The 18,292-nt window shown below is 45.5% G+C and overlaps 2 protein-coding genes across 2 annotated transcripts in view; one reads left to right on the top strand and one right to left on the bottom strand.

Moving 5' to 3' along the window:
- Window positions 1-4,419: 4,419 nt before the first annotated feature.
- On the bottom strand, window positions 4,420-14,509 carry LOC135551644 (nucleoporin NUP42-like). The gene is made up of 7 exons (XM_064982826.1): window positions 14,238-14,509; window positions 8,772-9,063; window positions 8,535-8,623; window positions 7,592-7,668; window positions 7,156-7,242; window positions 5,911-6,013; window positions 4,420-5,093 (listed from the first exon to the last, which is right to left on the bottom strand). The coding sequence occupies exons 1-7, from the start codon at window positions 14,380-14,382 to the stop codon at window positions 4,564-4,566; spliced, it is 1,323 nt and encodes a 440-aa protein (XP_064838898.1). The 5' UTR covers window positions 14,383-14,509; the 3' UTR covers window positions 4,420-4,563.
- A 469-nt stretch (window positions 14,510-14,978) lies between these two features.
- The window catches only part of LOC135551328 (proline-rich protein 15), an 11,137-nt gene continuing 7,823 nt past the window's right edge, over window positions 14,979-18,292 (top strand). The window contains exon 1 of the mRNA XM_064982553.1: window positions 14,979-15,085. The gene's annotated coding sequence lies outside the window, so the exon portion shown is untranslated. The remainder of the gene's footprint in view (window positions 15,086-18,292) is intronic.

Raw genomic sequence — 18,292 nt, 5'->3', positions numbered from 1 at the left:
CTTGGAATAAAGTTGAACAAGAAAATAAATGATTGATTCCGTTACAGATAAAATGTAATCCCCCCCAAAAAATTCATTCATAAAACCCAGGAAAACATTAACCATAGAGAAATGCTATATCATAGCTGCTAAGGTTAATTACAGTGTCTATAAACTATGTTAGTGGTTAGCTAGTTAACCATCATTCTGCTGGTGTGTCTATCTGGGTTTCTGGCAGACAGAGAGGCTAAAGTCCCTCTTCTTTGTTTACTGTGGCTGTTTGTAGCCGTGGAGATAGTGGGCAGACAGTTGATTGACAGGTGGTCATAGCCTATAGCAGAGCCCGACTCACTTTAAAGTCCAGGAAGTGGGCATGGCACTTGAGTCTGAGGATTGACATGAGCTTCCTCATCATTTGCTGCGCGTCACAGTGGGCGGAGCCTAGAGTCAGACTGTAGCTCAGAGATTTATTTAGTTATTTCACCTTTATTTAACCAGGTAGGCCAGGTGATAACAAGTTCTCATTTACAACTGCGACCTGGCCAAGATAAAGCAAAGCAGTTTGACACAAACAAACAACACAACGGCTCACGTGGACATTTCTGCAGTCAGCGTGCCTATTGCACCCTTTCTCAAACTGCAGACATCTGTGGTCATTATGTTGTGTGACAAAACGGCACGTGTTAGAGTGGCTTCGTATTGTCCCCAGCCAACCTGGCAATAATAAATGATGTGAGATGCATGACAAGGCATTGGACTGGGACACGTTTTAACACGACAACATGTTAAAACGGATGCTCCTTGGTGCTGTGTCGTCTAGTTGTGCTAATATATTTGAGACCAGTGTATTGCAGTTATTTTCGTTTTTTTGATTTAATAAGTAATATATATTTGAGTAGTGAACAGGGAAGCAACGAGTCCCAGACAGTTTTCAATAGAACCAGAGGAGGGCAGCATTTACTAGTCGACCTAAATGATCATCTGATTACTATCGATGTTTGGAATACATCGAGTTCGTTGACAGGACAGACGATGGGACGCCCTTTTCACACTGAGATTTATTTGTCAAAAGGTCCGCGGTGGGCAAGTTTAAACTAAACTATATCGGAGAGGAGGTTTAAAGCAGTCAATTTCATTTATTCATTTACTGTTATAGTAGTTCTAAGTAGCAGCCAATCCAATTAATTGTTCTCAATTTGATGGCTGTGTAGCTCTTTACCAGAATTGTTTGGGTTTTCTTGTGATCACAAAACAACTTATTTTGCTTAAATTGAGATTAAATAGATAGAATTATCTATTATTATATTAATATTAAATAGATAGAGACATTAAATTGTGTTTTCTTTGACAAGATGGGCTGAGAACAGAACATTCAGTTTTCTACCAGTTTTCTGCCGATGACGTACCCCAATTCTCTGGATTATTTTTGTCACCAGAATAAAGCGAAATGTTTTATGCCGCCCCATTATACTAAGTTCCAATCATTAGCCTATAATGTGTTTTGTCTATGTGTATCTTTTATCATCATTTTAGCTTTTTAGTAAATAAATATTTACTCATTGGTGAGACCCGGGTCCGTGCAGATTCACGGACGATACGACGTTCAGAACGAGACTGTAGAGGCAACTGGTTAATTAACGGCGATATTCTGAGTTAATTTGGGAAATAGAAACTCAATAAAAATGAGTTTTCCCATGGTGCCCCAGGTTAATGAGTTAATAATTGCTTGATTCAGTTAATCACGTAATTAGAAACTTTTAATAATTCGATGAACAACAGTCGTCACATTAACTAATACAACGTCACGACAAGTGAAGACGCTTGCTGTGAAGACGGGAAGGTCTGTTATTAAAACATGTTCTGTGTTGTTTTTGTGTGTTTAAATTATTATTATTTTTTTACACAAAAATCAACAGTGGCAGTAGTATCAGACTGTGGTCCCATGTTGATTACTGTCCGGTAATATGGTCAAGTGTAGCTAAATAAAGACTTGGAAAAGCTGCAGCTCAGAACAGAGCAGGAAGCCTTTCCCTTTAACTGCACGTACAGAACCAAACATCAACAACACGCGTGATAGTCCTTCATGTTGACGAGAGATTAGCTGCTTCTCTACTAGTTATGGGAATATTTACTGTAATATATTGTTTGCATAATCAAATAACATTCAGCTCAGACACCCAATACACACCCCACAAGACCAGCCACCAGGGGTCTCTTCAGACACCCAATACACACCCCACAAGACCAGCCACCAGGGGTCTCTTCAGACACCCAATACACACCCCACAAGACCAGCCACCAGGGGTCTCTTCAGACACCCAATACACACCCCACAAGACCAGCCACCAGGGGTCTCTTCGGACACCCAATACACACCCCACAAGACCAGCCACCAGGGGTCTCTTCGGACACCCAATACATACCCCACAAGACCAGCCACCAGGGGTCTCTTCAGACACCCAATACACACCCCACAAGACCAGCCACCAGGGGTCTCTTCAGACACCCAATACACACCCCACAAGACCAGCCACCAGGGGTCTCTTCAGACACCCAATACATACCCCACAAGACCAGCCACCAGGGGTCTCTTCAGACACCCAATACACACCCCACAAGACCAGCCACCAGGGGTCTCTTCAGACACCCAATACACACCCCACAAGACCAGCCACCAGGGGTCTCTTCAGACACCCAATACACACCCCACAAGACCAGCCACCAGGGGTCTCTTCAGACACCCAATACACACCCCACAAGACCAGCCACCAGGGGTCTCTTCAGACACCCAATACACACCCCACAAGACCAGCCACCAGGGGTCTCTTCAGACACCCAATACACACCCCACAAGACCAGCCACCAGGGGTCTCTTCAGACACCCAATACACACCCCACAAGACCAGCCACCAGGGGTCTCTTCGGACACCCAATACACACCCCACAAGACCAGCCACCAGGGGTCTCTTCGGACACCCAATACACACCCCACAAGACCAGCCACCAGGGGTCTCTTCAGACACCCAATACACACCCCACAAGACCAGCCACCAGGGGTCTCTTCACACACCCAATACATACCCCACAAGACCAGCCACCAGGGGTCTCTTCACACACCCAATACACACCCCACAAGACCAGCCACCAGGGGTCTCTTTAGACACCCAATACATACCAACAGGGCTCAAAAAATAATTTACGGCAATGCAGTAATATACAGAGTCATGATTGCACATCTCCAACTACTCAAGCAAACAGCAAAATGACCATAACAAAACAAACAACATCTGAACAAAACAAACAACATATGAAACATCTCATGGAAGGGCGGGAACTGCAAGAGGACGCACGCACACACACACACACACACACACACGCACACACACACCACAGTTTGTTTCTGTTGTATAATTTGTACATGGTATTTTAAATGTGTGTGTGACTGTCCGCGTTTTGTTACTTGTCAAAAAGAATCGTTCATACAACATACACCTGGGGAGGGGGGGCTTAGATGAAAGCACACAACAATATGGTTTGAAAGATACATCTATGTAAAGGAAAAACAATACCACCAACCATAATTAAAACTGAATTTAATTTTGAAATATTAAGTCCCTGCAGACCACCAGTAAGTAGCCTGTGATAATGATATCTGCATTACATTCTGCTCCACCTTCGGTTTAAAAAGAAAACATTTCAACCAAATGGCAAGGCACTATTACCAGGACCACCCTCTTGGTTGAAACATGACATCATTCAGAATCCATGTGATCAGTAGAATCTAGTCAGATCAAGGTTTTTTTACTCATTCAGTCCTGCTCTTTCCCCGTCAGGTCTGTTAAAGTTGCAGTAGACCATGGTGGGATCAGTCCACCAGCATATCAACAGGGGGGGGTCTGAGTGGTGGGATCAGACCACCAGCATATCAACAGGGGGGGGTCTGAGTGGTGGGATCAGACCACCAGCATATCAACAGGGGGTCTGAGTGGTGGGATCAGACCACCAGAATATCAACAGGGGGGTCTGAGTGGTGGGATCAGACCACCAGCATATCAACAGGGGGGTCTGAGTGGTGGGATCAGACCACCAGCATATCAACAGGGGGGTCTGAGTGGTGGGATCAGACCACCAGCATATCAACAGGGGGTCTGAGTGGTGGGATCAGACCACCAGCATATCAACAGGGGGGTCTGAGTGGTGGGATCAGACCACCAGCATATCAACAGGGGGTCTGAGTGGTGGGATCAGACCACCAGCATATCAACAGGGGGGTCTGAGTGGTGGGATCAGACCACCAGCATATCAACAGGGGGGTCTGAGTGGTGGGATCAGACCACCAGCATATCAACAGGGGGGTCTGAGTGGTGGGATCAGACCACCAGCATATCAACAGGGGGGTCTGAGTGGTGGGATTAGACCACCAGCATATCAACAGGGGGGTCTGAGTGGTGGGATCAGACCACCAGCATATCAACAGGGGGGTCTGAGTGGTGGGATCAGACCACCAGCATATCAACAGGGGGGGGTCTGAGTGGTGGGATCAGACCACCAGCATATCAACAGGGGGGGGTCTGAGTGGTGGGATCAGACCACCAGCATATCAACAGGGGGGGGTCTGAGTGGTATCTGTCCCAGGGTGAACCTCTTCCCTCCAAACTCCTTCAGTTCCTCTTCACTCAGCTGGCTCTGGGGGGAGAAGAGACTGTTTGCCGCCCCCCCAGTCTCCCCTGCCCCTGCTACCAAACCCCCAAACCCTCCACTCGCCTGTCCAAAACCACTTGCAGCCCCCGGGACTGCACTCCCGAAACCACTTCCTCTAAATCCTCCTCCACTAGTGGTCGTCGAGGTGAAGCTAAACCCTGAAGCAGAAGCTCCAAAACCGGCAGTAGTTAGGTCTTTGTTGGCAGCAGGGGCGGTGAAGGAGAAACCTGCTGCCGAGGGAGCAGAGACGGCCGTAGAGCCGATCCCAGCGGGAGATGGTGTGGCACCTACCAAAGCACTGCCAAAACCAGACGCGGCAGGCTTTGGAGCAGCCGAACCAAAGCCTCCTGCACTCGGCGCAGCAAAGCTGAAACTGCTGACACCTGCGGTGTCCTGGGCTGGCACTCCAAAACCTAGAGAGAGGAGAGCTTTAGATTGAGAGACGTACCAGAGAGATATCCTCCTACAGGGGGTCTTATCCAGTCAACATAGGAGTTACAGAGGGTCTTATCCAGTCAATCGAGGAGTTACAGAGGGTCTTATCCAGTCAACATAGGAGTTACAGAGGGTCTTAGCCAGTCAACATAGGAGTTAGAGAGGGTCTTAGCCAGTCAACCTAGGAGTTACAGGGGGTCTTAGCCAGTCAACATATGAGTTACAGAGGGTCTTAGCCAGTCAACATAGGAGTTACAGAGGGTCTTATCCAGTCAACATAGGAGTTACAGAGGGTCTTATCCAGTCAACATAGGAGTTACAGAGGGTCTTATCCAGTCAACATAGGAGTTACAGGGGGTCTTAGCCAGTCAACCTAGGAGTTACAGAGGGTCTTAGCCAGTCAACCTAGGAGTTAGAGGGTCTTAGCCAGTCAACATAGGAGTTACAGGGGGGGTCTTAGCCAGTCAACCTAGGAGTTACAGGGGGGGTCTTAGCCAGTCAACCTAGGAGTTACAGGGGGGTCTTAGCCAGTCAACATAAGAGTTACAGGGGGGGTCTTAGCCAGTCAACATAGGAGTTACAGGGGGGGTCTTAGCCAGTCAACATAGGAGTTACAGGGGGGGTCTTAGCCAGTCAACATAGGAGTTAAAGGGGGGGGTCTTAGCCAGTCAACATAGGAGTTACAGGGGGGGGGGGGGTCTTAGCCAGTCAACATAGGAGTTACAGAGGGCCTCCATGTCTGTATTCTACTTGTATTGTATTCCTATGAGGAACACAGGCTACAGCAGATCTGACCTGTTCCGAAGCCAGATGGTTCTGAGGACCCAAAGCCGGTCACTGGTGTCGACCCAAAACCTCCAGACGCTGCCTGTGGTGCTGGGTTGCCCAGCTCTGCAAGCTGGGAGAGAAGAGACAGTATTACTCACCTTGTACATACACTACCGTTCACCAGGCTCAACGTGAACAGTGAAGAGGAGACTCCGGGATGCTGGCCTTCTAGGCAGAGTTCCTCTGTCCAGTCTCAACGTCAACAGTGAAGAGGAGACTCCGGGATGCTGGCCTTCTAGGCAGAGTTCCTCTGTCCAGTCTCAACGTCAACAGTGAAGAGGAGACTCCGGGATGCTGGCCTTCTAGGCAGAGTTCCTCTGTCCAGTCTCAACGTCAACAGTGAAGAGGCGACTTTACTTTTTATTGGCCATTCTGAGATGTGGCTTTTTCTTTGTAACTCTGCCTAGAAGGCCAGCATCCCGGAGTAACTTCTTCACTGTTGACGTTGAGACTGGTGTTTTGCTGGTACTATTTAATGAAGCTGCCAGTTGAGGACTTGTGAGGCGTCTGTTTCTCAGACTAAACACTCTAATGTACTTGTCCTCTTGCTCAGTTGTGCACCGGAGTCTCCCACTCCTCTTTCTATTCTGGTTAGAGCCAGTTTGTGCTGTTCTGTGAAGGGAGTAGTGCACAGCGATGTACGAGATCTTCAGTTTCTTGCAAATTTCTCACATGGAATAGCCTTCATTTCTCAGAACAACAATAGACTGATGAGTTTCAGGAGAAAGGTCTTTGTTTCTGGCTGTTTTGAGCCTGTAATTGAACCCACAAATGCTGATGCTCCAGATACTCAACGAGTCTGAAGAAGGCCGGTTGTATTGCTTCTTTAATCAGAGCACAACAGTTTTCAGCTGTGTTAACATAATTGAAAAAGGGTTTTCTAATGATCAATTAGCCTTTTAAAATGATAAACTTGGATTAGCTAACACAACTTGCCATTGGAACACAGGAGTGATGGTTGCTGATAATGGGCCTCTATACGCCAACAGTATGTAGATATTTCATTTTAATAAATCAGTAGTTTCCAGCTACAATAGTCATTTACAACATTAACAATGTCTACACTGTATTTCTGATCAATTTGTTGTTATTTTAAAAATGGACAAAAAGGACATTTCTAAGTGACCCTGACCTTTTGAGCGGTTAGTGTATAAGACTACCTATTTTGTCTTGTCGTATTACTACAGAAAGTAGTGTGTGTGTGTGTGTTACCATAGCGACTCTGGTGTTGCCGCTCATAGCCCTCAGCTCCTGGACTCTGCTTCTCCATTGGTTGAGCAGCTGATTGATGATGTCAGCCTGCAGACACACAGAAGGTAGCATTGATTGGACGATACAGACGAATATCAAATCAAATTGTACTCCAATGGCTGTACACTCTGGAATCGCTGTCCTTAAAGTTAGAAGGAACTTAACGCCCCTAAACTGCTCATTGGACGCTGCACCGGCCACTCCAGCCACCTCTACATAAGGTGTGTGTGTGTGTGTGTATCGGAAGGGTTCGGTAAAAAAAAGCAGGAGACAAATGTCTGTCTCGTATGGATCAATAACATATTGTCTTCATGACATTGAATCCCAGTGCACAGATGCCTTCACGTTATACAGTGTTCATGCAGAGAAAGGGACACATGCATGTGATTCTACTCACATATCCCTGCAGGTCTCCTGACGGCTTGGTGTTGTAGTACTCCAGTCTCAGCTCCTCTGGAGAGAGCTCTGTGAACCCTGCACAGAGGAGGAGACCCGGTTCAATGCCGTCCACCTCCATTCAATATACTGGAGTTAACATCACAGCCCCCCCCAAGTCCAAAACTAATTCATGACAACGTACAGTAATATACAGAGAGCCATGATCCCATAGAAACTCCTTTCCTTGTCCAACTACTCAAGCAAACAGCAAAATGACCTTTAAAAACAAATGACTAACAACATCTCATGGATCAGTAGGAACTGTGACACACACACACACACACACACACACACACACACACACACACACACACGGGAAAAGGAGACAAGCCATTTTGCAGATGGCCATGGTGGGATCAGACCACCAGCATATCAACAGGGGGGGGTCTGAGTGGTGGGATCAGACCACCAGCATATCAACAGGGGGGTCTGAGTGGTGGGATCAGACCACCAGCATATCAACAGGGGGGTCTGAGTGGTGGGATCAGACCACCAGCATATTAACAGGGGGGTCTGAGTGGTGGGATCAGACCACCAGCATATCAACAGGGGGGTCTGAGTGGTGGGATCAGACCACCAGCATATCAACAGGGGGGGGTCTGAGTGGTATCTGTCCCAGGGTGAACCTCTTCACTCCAAACTCCTTCAGTTCCTCTTCACTCAGCTGGCTCTGGGGGGAGAAGAGACTGTCTGCTGCCCCCCCCCCCAGTCCCTGCTACCATACCCCCAAACCCTCCACTCGTCTGTCCAAAACCACTTCCTCTAAATCCTCCCCTGACTAGTGGGTAATAGTTAACAGCTGTATCCAACCCTCACGCGTGAGTGCGTGGTTGCAACAATCAATCTGTTCCAACCAGACAATCCTACAGTGGGACAGACCGAAGCTAAGCTGTTTGTCTTACCTGAGATGTTTTCTTTGAGGACAGAGTAACAAGAGAAAAGCCACTGGCCTGAAGTCTCCCAGATCTCCATATCCTTCTGGATGGTCTCTCTGGTGAGGAGAGAAGACAATGGCTATTACATTTACAGACTACTTTGTACAGTGTGTGTGTGTGTGTGTGTGTGTGTGTGTGTGTGTGTGTGTGAATTCTGAAAAGCATAATGAAGACTGTATTCACACAACCAATCACTGGACTTACAAGCGTTTTTCATTGTCCTCCCCTTCACTCCCACCCCTGTCGAAGCTGCTCTGTGTGCTCAAGGCAGAAAATCTGTTGTGGTTTGGAGAGGCGGCTGCAAAACTGAAACTGGAACTCTTGACTTGGCTGTCTCTTCCTCCTCCTCCTCCACCTGGACCCCAGTTGTTGCCACCTCTTCCTCTTCCTCCCCCCCAGTCTTCCCCACCCTGCTGGGAGGAGAAGGATGCTGGCTGGTTGTAGCTTCCTCCTCCAGACCTCTGAGCTGGGTTCACCCACACTCGGTTCCCAAACCCTGAAAACAGGAAGTTCATAGATTAGACTACCTAAATATTGGATGAGGAAACAGGAAGTTCATAGATTAGACTACCTAAATATTGGATGGGGAAACAGGACGTTCATAGATTAGACTACCTAAATATTGGATGAGGAAACAGGACGTTCATAGATTAGACTACCTAAATATTGGATGAGGAAACAAGACGTTCATAGATTAGACTACCTAACTATTGGATGAGGAAACAGGAAGTTCACAGATTAGACTACCTAAATATTGGATGAGGAAACAAGACGTTCATAGATTAGACTACCTAAATATTGGATGAGGAAACAAGACGTTCATAGATTAGACTACCTAACTATTGGATGAGGAAACAGGAAGTTCACAGATTAGACTACCTAAATATTGGATGAGGAAACAAGACGTTCATAGATTAGACTACCTAAATATTGGATGAGGAAACAGGAAGTTCATAGATTAGACTACCTAAATATTGGATGAGGAAACAGGCTGTTCATAGATTAGACTACCTAAATATTGGATGAGGAAACAAGACGTTCATAGATTAGACTACCTAAATATTGGATGAGGAAACAAGACGTTCATAGATTAGACTACCTAAATATTGGATGAGGAAACAAGACGTTCATAGATTAGACTACCTAAATATTGGATGAGGAAACAAGACGTTCATAGATTAGACTACCTAAATATTGGATGAGGAAACAGGAAGTTCATAGATTAGACTACCTAAATATTGGATGAGGAAACAGGACGTTCATAGATTAGACTACCTAAATATTGGATGAGGAAACAGGACGTTCACAGATTAGACTACCTAAATATTGGATGAGGAAACAGGACGTTCATAGATTAGACTACCTAAATATTGGATGAGGAAACAAGACGTTCACAGATTAGGCTGCTATATTGATGTACTGGGCTGTTCGCACTACCCTCTGTAGAGCCTTACGGTCAGATCCGAGCAGTTGCCATACCAGGCGGTGACACAACCAGTCAGGATGCTCTCAATGGTGCAGCTGTACAACTTTTTGAGGATCTGAGAATCCTTCATCTTTTCAGTCACTCCCACTTCTCTTTCTATTCTGGTTCGAGCCAGTTTGCGATGTCCTGTGAAGGGAGTAGTACACAGCGTTGAACGAGATATTCAGTTTCTTGGCAATTTCTCGCATGGAATAGCCTTCATTTCTCAGAACAAGAATAGACTGATGAGTTTCAGAAGAAATGTATTTGTTTCTGGCCATTTTGAACCTGTAATCGAACCCACAAATGCTGATGCTCCAGATACTCAACTAGTCTGAAGAAGGCCAGTTGTATTGCTTCTTTAATCAGAGCACAACAGTTTTCAGCTCTGCTAACATAATTGAAAAAGGGTTTTCTAATGATCAATTAGACTTTTAAAATTATAAATTTGGATTAGCTAACACAACATGCCATTGGAACACAGGAGTGATGGTTGCTGATAATGGGCCTCTATACGCCAACAGTATGTAGATATTTCATTTTAATAAATCAGTAGTTTCCAGCTACAATAGTCATTTAAAACATTAACACCCCTAAAACTATCCTTATTGATATGAAGTGTCATAACACCCTAAAACTATCCTTATTGATCCTTATTGATATGAAGTGTCATAACACCCTAAAACTATCCTTATCGATATGAAGTGTCATAACACCCCTACAACTATCCTTATTGATCCTTATTGATATGAAGTGTCATAACACCCCTACAACTATCCTTATTGATCCTTATTAATATGAAGTGTCATAACACCCCTACAACTATCCTTATTGATCCTTATTGATATGAAGTGTCATAACACCCTAAAACTATCCTTATCGATATGAAGTGTCATAACACCCCTACAACTATCCTTATTGATCCTTATTGATATGAAGTGTCATAACACCCTAAAACTATCCTTATTGATATGAAGTGTCATAACACCCCTAAAACTATCCTTATTGATATGAAGTGTCATAACACCCCTACAACTATCCTTATTGATATGAAGTGTCATAACACCCCTACAACTATCCTTATTGATATGAAGTGTCATAACACCCTAAAACTATCCTTATTGATATGAAGTGTCATAACACCCCTAAAACTATCCTTATTGATATGAAGTGTCATAACACCCCTACAACTATCCTTATTGATCCTTATTGATATGAAGTGTCATAACACCCCTAAAACTATCCTTATTGATCCTTATTGATATGAAGTGTCATAACACCCTAAAACTATCCTTATTGATATGAAGTGTCATAACACCCCTAAAACTATCCTTATTGATCCTTATTGATATGAAGTGTCATAACACCCCTAAAACTATCCTTATTGATCCTTATTGATATGAAGTGTCATAACACCCTAAAACTATCCTTATTGATATGAAGTGTCATAACACCCCTAAAACTATCCTTATTGATATGAAGTGTCATAACACCCCTACAACTATCCTTATTGATCCTTATTGATATGAAGTGTCATAACACTCCTACAACTATCCTTATTGATCCTTATCGATATGAAGTGTCATAACACCCCTAAAACTATCCTTATTGATCCTTATTGATATGAAGTGTCATAACACCCCTACAACTATCCTTATTGATCCTTATTGATATGAAGTGTCATAACACCCTAAAACTATCCTTATTGATATGAAGTGTCATAACACCCCTAAAACTATCCTTATTGATATGAAGTGTCATAACACCCCTAAAACTATCCTTATTGATCCTTATTGATATGAAGTGTCATAACACTCCTAAAACTATCCTTATTGATATGAAGTGTCATAACACCCTAAAACTATCCTTATTGATATGAAGTGTCATAACACCCCTAAAACTATCCTTATTGTCTTGTATAATATCTTTGACATCCATCTTGAAATGATCATCTGCCAACAGTCTACTATTGAGTTTCCTAGAACTCAGATTTGGGTTTATTAACTTCAGATCTATTCATATTTAAAGATGAGAATATAACTTTATGATCAGATGGTTCAATGGATACCTTTACTACAGTGTTATCTAATGGATTAGAAGTAAGTCAAGAATTATCCGGACATGTCCTTGTTACACCAAGTGAAGTACTTTTTAATTAGGATATTTAGGTATCCAAATATAGAATAATCCAAGAGTGGTGAGTCTTACTACTGATGACCTTACCTTTAAATAAACCTTTAACTCTATTAATCTCTGCCAGAGTGATGAGTCTTACTACTGATGACCTTCCCTTTAAATAAACCTTTAACTCTATTAATCTCTGCCAGAGTGATGAGTCTTACTACTGATGACCTTCCCTTTAAATAAACCTTTAACTCTATTAATCTCTGCCAGAGTGATGAGTCTTACTACTGATGTCCTTCCCTTTAAACGCACCTCTTAAAACAGCTACACCTGCAGAGTGGTTGTTGCCATATGATGACCAGATATTGTTACTGCATTGATTTTTTTCAAAAAGCTAGATCGGAAGAACAAGCACGAGTCTCTTGTAGAATGTCTCCATTAAACCGTTTCCAATACAGGAAAATAGCCTTAGGTTTTGAAGAAATCCCCAAATAACCCCGACATTAATAGAACAAAGAGATAAAGACATCAATTTAAACCAACAACCTACAGAAAAGCTAAGGAAAAAAAGTTGGAACTGAAAAGATGTCTATCCCATTATACTGTTCATAACGTTACCAAAGTATTCTTACTCCCACATGGGGGAGACATTGTGTAAACTTTACAATAAGCAGCTATTCACCCACAGTTAGTGTTTAGTTTACCAGTTTTCAGTTTATCCTTTTCTTATTTAAAGTGTATTGTGTCAATTCTTTATAATAAAAGGCTGCTTTTCACCTGGCAATCAGGCCGTGTTTAGCCAGGTCTGTCCGTGTTCGACTCTGGCTCTCTCTCAAAATGTTCTGATTTCCTGACCATCACTTCAGCACCGACTATGAATGCCGTTTTTTCCCCTGCCTTTCGAGCTGCAGCCACCGTCGGTCACAGTTTCTCCCGTGTCACTTTGTCCACAGAGGTCAGATCCTCAGGGAAAATCTATTTTTGCTTGATAAGGAACTCAGTTCTTTGCTCGCCTCCAGAGATGTTGTTGAACTGGACGAAGGTTGTCCTCTGACTCGTCTTGATCCTTGAGTCGTCCGAACGATGTCCACATTTTTCGGAAGTTTGGCTTTTGATTCGAGAATATGAATATATATATATATAAATAAATGTGTGTGTAAGTGAGTGAGAGAGACAGATAGACAGAGAGACAGAGAGAGACAGAGCTCCACAGATGTCAACAACTCTATATTTGATGTCCTCCCCCGACTGCTCTGTAATTCGATGGAGCATCTCTCCGCCTCGTTCACCTTTCGCTCGAGTTCAGACACCTTCTCATTTTCCTGGCAGATACCTTCCGTCATTGGAAATAAGAATTTGTTCTTAACTGACCAGTTAAATAAAGGTTACATTTTAAAAATTAAAAACATGTTCTCCAAGCCATCTGCCCTTTCATGTATTTTTTTTTAATTTTCTGTTAAAAGCATCACAATATTGTTTTGCATCTCAATAAGTGACATACCCTCTTGCCCTCATCTTTTTCACCTGGGACGTGACTGGAGTTTCAGGGCTCGTCCGAGCACCGATTTTTCATCACCAACAGCATAATTTCCCCCCCAGTTACAATCTGAAGAGGACTACCCACGACCATACCATCTTTTGCTCTTAATAAACATTTTCAAAACATTCACAATATGCCAGACAGATACTGGTTCACACGCGGGAAATCGTGATTGGTCCAAATAATCAGTGAACCAAAAACCATCACAAGTCACGTTACAATACAAGTGTTCCTCATAACCACCGTCTTTATCCCACTGCCGTAACATCTTGTAACGGATGTAAAGCCGAGACTACTAGAAAGAAACGTAACTAGCTCGGCTAAAAGGTAAACAAAACCAATGTTATAGTTGAGTTTATGTATATTAGCTACGGTGGAGAGTTTCTTATAACAAAAGCAGACTGCGGTCTGGGGACCCGGATGAACAATACTACTTCCTAGTACATCTGGTTCGCCTCGGCTCCCACGCTGCGCCGACGCTGTTGTCGAAAGTGAAGATGAAAGCCTGTGTGGCAGAGACTAGCTACTAGTTACCCCTTACCTTCTCCTCCACCTCTGTTGGACTGTTGAGGGGGACGGTTGTTATAATTTCCTCCTCCTCCTCCTCCACCTCCTTTTGGGTGCTCATTCCAACACTTGTCGCCATATCGACACCGGCCTTGCATCCAAAAGTTGCACACCGTCATAGTGTGGCGGGATTTATAATTCCCGGTGCGGTGAATGAAATGAAATCCTCTCGTTTCCCCAAAAATAGTTTTCAACACCACATTGTTTTCTTTCAGATTACGCCATTTTGAAAATCCACATGAAGGAATGTCGCGGGTCTATGACGTCAGGTTCAAGGCGGGTACCGCAACAACGCGCTCATGTGTTTGGTTTTGGTACTGCATCCAGGAAAGTAATCCTCAATCAAAATGATCATCAGCCACAGCAGACAATAGTACCGAGAATAATTACATAATTAGGCTATATTACCCAAGACTCTATACAATTTATAGTATTATGGTATTGTGTGTGTGTGTGTGTGTGTGTGTGTGTGTGTGTGTGTGTGTGTGTGTGTGTGTGTGTGTGTGTGTGTGTGTGTGTGTGTGTGTGTGTGTGTGTGTGTGTGCGTCAGGTGCATATGGGTGCTTAAATACTGCACATACGTAGTCTGTGTTTAAGAGCAACACGATTGTCTGCATTGTCAGTGTTGACAGTACAGTTGCTATGTAAACTATGCTATTTTTAACTTAGAAGTGAAAGAGTTGCAAGACAGAGAGACAAAGTGAAAGAGGGAGGAACACAGAGATTCTTTTGGATTCCTCCTCGCCAACTCCACATTCCAGAGCGTTTCACCTGTGGCGAGTCTTGCCATGACAACACACAACCTGTTGAGGTGAGATTCAGGTGAGTTTCACCTGGAGGGCCGTGCAGTATTTACACAGTACCACACACACACACACACACACACACACACGGTACAGTATCACAAATCACAGGTCACCGATAACAGGCACCTGCAACACATACACCACCAATAGACTGAAAAGTCCCTTTCCTAATATTGTATAAGAGACACTCCACCGTAATATTTCTGCAAATAGTATTTTGTATTGTTGACAACAAGCCCATGCAAATGTGAGGAAGGTTTAGCATTTCGCTGATAACCTAGCTGGTTTAGCATTAGGGATAAGGAGTTGACCCGAGCAAAAACCCAGGGAAGTATTTTCTGTATTTATTTAACCTTAATTCAAGTCAGTTAAGAACAAAATCTTATTTACAATGAAGGCCTAGCCCGGCCGAACCCTAACCCGATGACGCTAGGCCAATTGTGCGCCACCTTATGGGACCCCCAATCATGGCCGGTTGGGACACAGCCTGGAATTGAACCAGGGGTCTGTAGTGATATCTCTAGCAATGCAATGCAGTGCCTTAGACCGCTGTTCCAGTTGGGAGCCCCAAGTATGATGAGATCTTTTCACATTTCCACCTTGTGACATAAAATATCATACAAAGAGTGTGTGTGTGTGTGTGTGTGTGTGTGTGTGTGTGTGTGTGTGTTGTCTGTCTCAGTCTGCCAAAGGAGTGTGACAGTTGCAGCCTGACATAAATGCATTAGGTGTCATGGTGTTCTTAGATCCAATACTTCCTGAAAGATGTCCTGACTCAGAGATGCATCTCTCTCTCCTCCATCATCTCCTCTCTCTCTCTGTCTCTCTCTCTCCTTCCTCCATCATCTCCTCTCTCTCTCTCTCTGTCTCTCTCTCTCTCCTTCCACCTTCATCCCCAATCTCTCTCTCCTTCCACCTTCACCCCCACCCTGTCCCCTTCCTCCTTTCACCTTCATCCCCACCCTCTCTCTCTCTCTTCCACCTTCATCCCCACCCTGTCCCCTTCCTCCTTCCACCTTCATCCCACCCTCTCTCTCTCTCTCCTTCCACCTTCATCCCCACCCTGTCCCCTTCCTCCTTCATCCTCACCCTCTCTCTCTCTCCTTCCACCTTCATCCCCACCCTGTCCCTCTCCTTCCTCCTTCATCCTCACCCTCTCTCTCTCTCCTTCCACCTTCATCCCCACCCTGTCCCCTTCCTCCTTCCACCTTCATCCCCACCCTCTCTCTCTCTCCTTCCACCTTCATTCCCACCCTCTCTCTCTCTCTCTTTCCACCTTCATCCCCACCCTGTCCCCTTCCTCCTTCCACCTTCAACCCCACCCTCTCTCTCTCTCTGTCCTTCCTTCTTCATCCCCACCCTGTCCCCTTACTCCTTCATCCTCACCCTCTCTCTCTCTCCTTCCACCTTCATCCCCACCCTGTCCCCTTCCTCCTTCATCCTCACCCTCTCTCTCTCCTTCCACCTTCATCCCCACCCTCTCTTTCTCTCCTTCCACCTTCATCCCCACCCTGTCTCTCTCTCCTTCCACCTTCATCCCCACCCTGTCCCATTCCTCCTTCCACCTTCATCCTCACCCTCTCTCTCTCCTTCCACCTTCATCCCCACCCTGTCCCCTCCCTCCTTCCACCTTCATCCCCACCCTCTCTTTCTCTCCTTCCACCTTCATCCCCACCCTCTCTCTCTCTCCTTCCACCTTCATCCCCACCCTGTCCCCTTCCTCCTTCATCCCCACCCTCTCTCTCTCTCCTTCCACCTTCATCCCCACCCTGTCCCCTTCCTCCTTCAACCTTCATCCCCACCCTGTCCCCTTCCTCCTTCCACATTCATCCCCACCCTCCCTCTCTCTCCTTCCACCTTCATCCCCACCCTCTCTCTCTCTCCTTCACCTTCATCCCCACCCTGTCCCCTTACTCCTTCCTCCTTCATCCCCACCCTCTCTCTCTCTCCTTCCACCTTCATCCCCACCCTGTCCCCTTCCTCCTTCATCCCCACCCTCTCTCTCTCTCCTTCCACCTTCATCCCCACCCTGTCCCCTTCCTCCTTCAACCTTCATTTACATTTACATTTACATTTAAGTCATTTAGCAGACGCTCTTATCCAGAGCGACTTACAAATTGGTGAATTCACCTTCTGACATCCAGTGGAACAGCCACTTTACAATAGTGCATCTAAATCATTTAAGGGGGGGGGGTGAGAAGGATTACTTATCCTATCCTAGGTATTCCTTGAAGAGGTGGGGTTTCAGGTGTCTCCGGAAGGTGGTGATTGACTCTGCTGTCCTGGCGTCGTGAGGGAGTTTGTTCCACCATTGGGGGGCCAGAGCAGCGAACAGTTTTGACTGGGCTGAGCGGGAACTGTACTTCCTCAGTGGTAGGGAGGCGAGCAGGCCAGAGGTGGATGAACGCAGTGCCCTTGTTTGGGTGTAGGGCCTGATCAGAGCCTGGAGGTACTGCGGTGCCGTTCCCCTCACAGCTCCGTAGGCAAGCACCATGGTCTTGTAGCGGATGCCTTCAACTGGAAGCCAGTGGAGAGAGCGGAGGAGCGGGGTGACGTGAGAGAACTTGGGAAGGTTGAACACCAGACGGGCTGCGGCGTTCTGGATGAGTTGTAGGGGTTTAATGGCACAGGCAGGGAGCCCAGCCAACAGCGAGTTGCAGTAATCCAGACGGGAGATGACAAGTGCCTGGATTAGGACCTGCGCCGCTTCCTGTGTGAGGCAGGGTCATACTCTGCGGATGTTGTAGAGCATGAACCTACAGGAACGGGCCACCGCCATGATGTTGGTGGAGAACGACAGGGTGTTGTCCAGGATCACGCCAAGGTTCTTAGCGCTCTGGGAGGAGGACACAATGGAGTTGTCAACCGTGATGGCGAGATCATGGAACGGGCAGTCCTTCCCCGGGAGGAAGAGCAGCTCCGTCTTGCCGAGGTTCAGCTTGAGGTGGTGATCCATCATCCACACTGATATGTCTGCCAGACATGCAGAGATGCGATTCGCCACCTGGTCATCAGAAGGGGAAAGGAGAAGATTAATTGTGTGTCGTCTGCATAGCAATGATAGGAGAGACCATGTGAGGTTATGACAGAGCCAAGTGACTTGGTGTATAGCGAGAATAGGAGAGGGCCTAGAACAGAGCCCTGGGGGACACCAGTGGTGAGCGCGCGTGGTGAGGAGACAGATTCCCCACCCTGTCCCCTTCCTCCTTCATCCTCACCCTCT

The sequence above is a fragment of the Oncorhynchus masou genome, chromosome 13, assembly GCF_036934945.1.
Source record: "Oncorhynchus masou masou isolate Uvic2021 chromosome 13, UVic_Omas_1.1, whole genome shotgun sequence".
In the NCBI taxonomy this organism is placed as follows: Eukaryota; Metazoa; Chordata; class Actinopteri; order Salmoniformes; family Salmonidae; genus Oncorhynchus; species Oncorhynchus masou.
This window is presented reverse-complemented; position numbering and strand designations above follow the sequence as displayed.

What these genes read in the sequence shown, in the direction of transcription:
- LOC135551644 (XM_064982826.1), bottom strand. Translation starts at nt 14,382, where the DNA reads ATGACGGTGTGCAACTTTTGGATGCAAGGCCGGTGTCGATATGGCGAC. An exon ending in CCTCAAAGAAAACATCTCAG is followed by an intron (nt 7,669 to 8,534) that starts GTAAGACAAACA and finishes TCCTCTGTGCAG; the next exon opens with GGTTCACAGAGCTCTCTCCA. An exon ending in GCAACACCAGAGTCGCTATG is followed by an intron (nt 6,014 to 7,155) that starts GTAACACACACA and finishes CTTCTCTCCCAG; the next exon opens with CTTGCAGAGCTGGGCAACCC.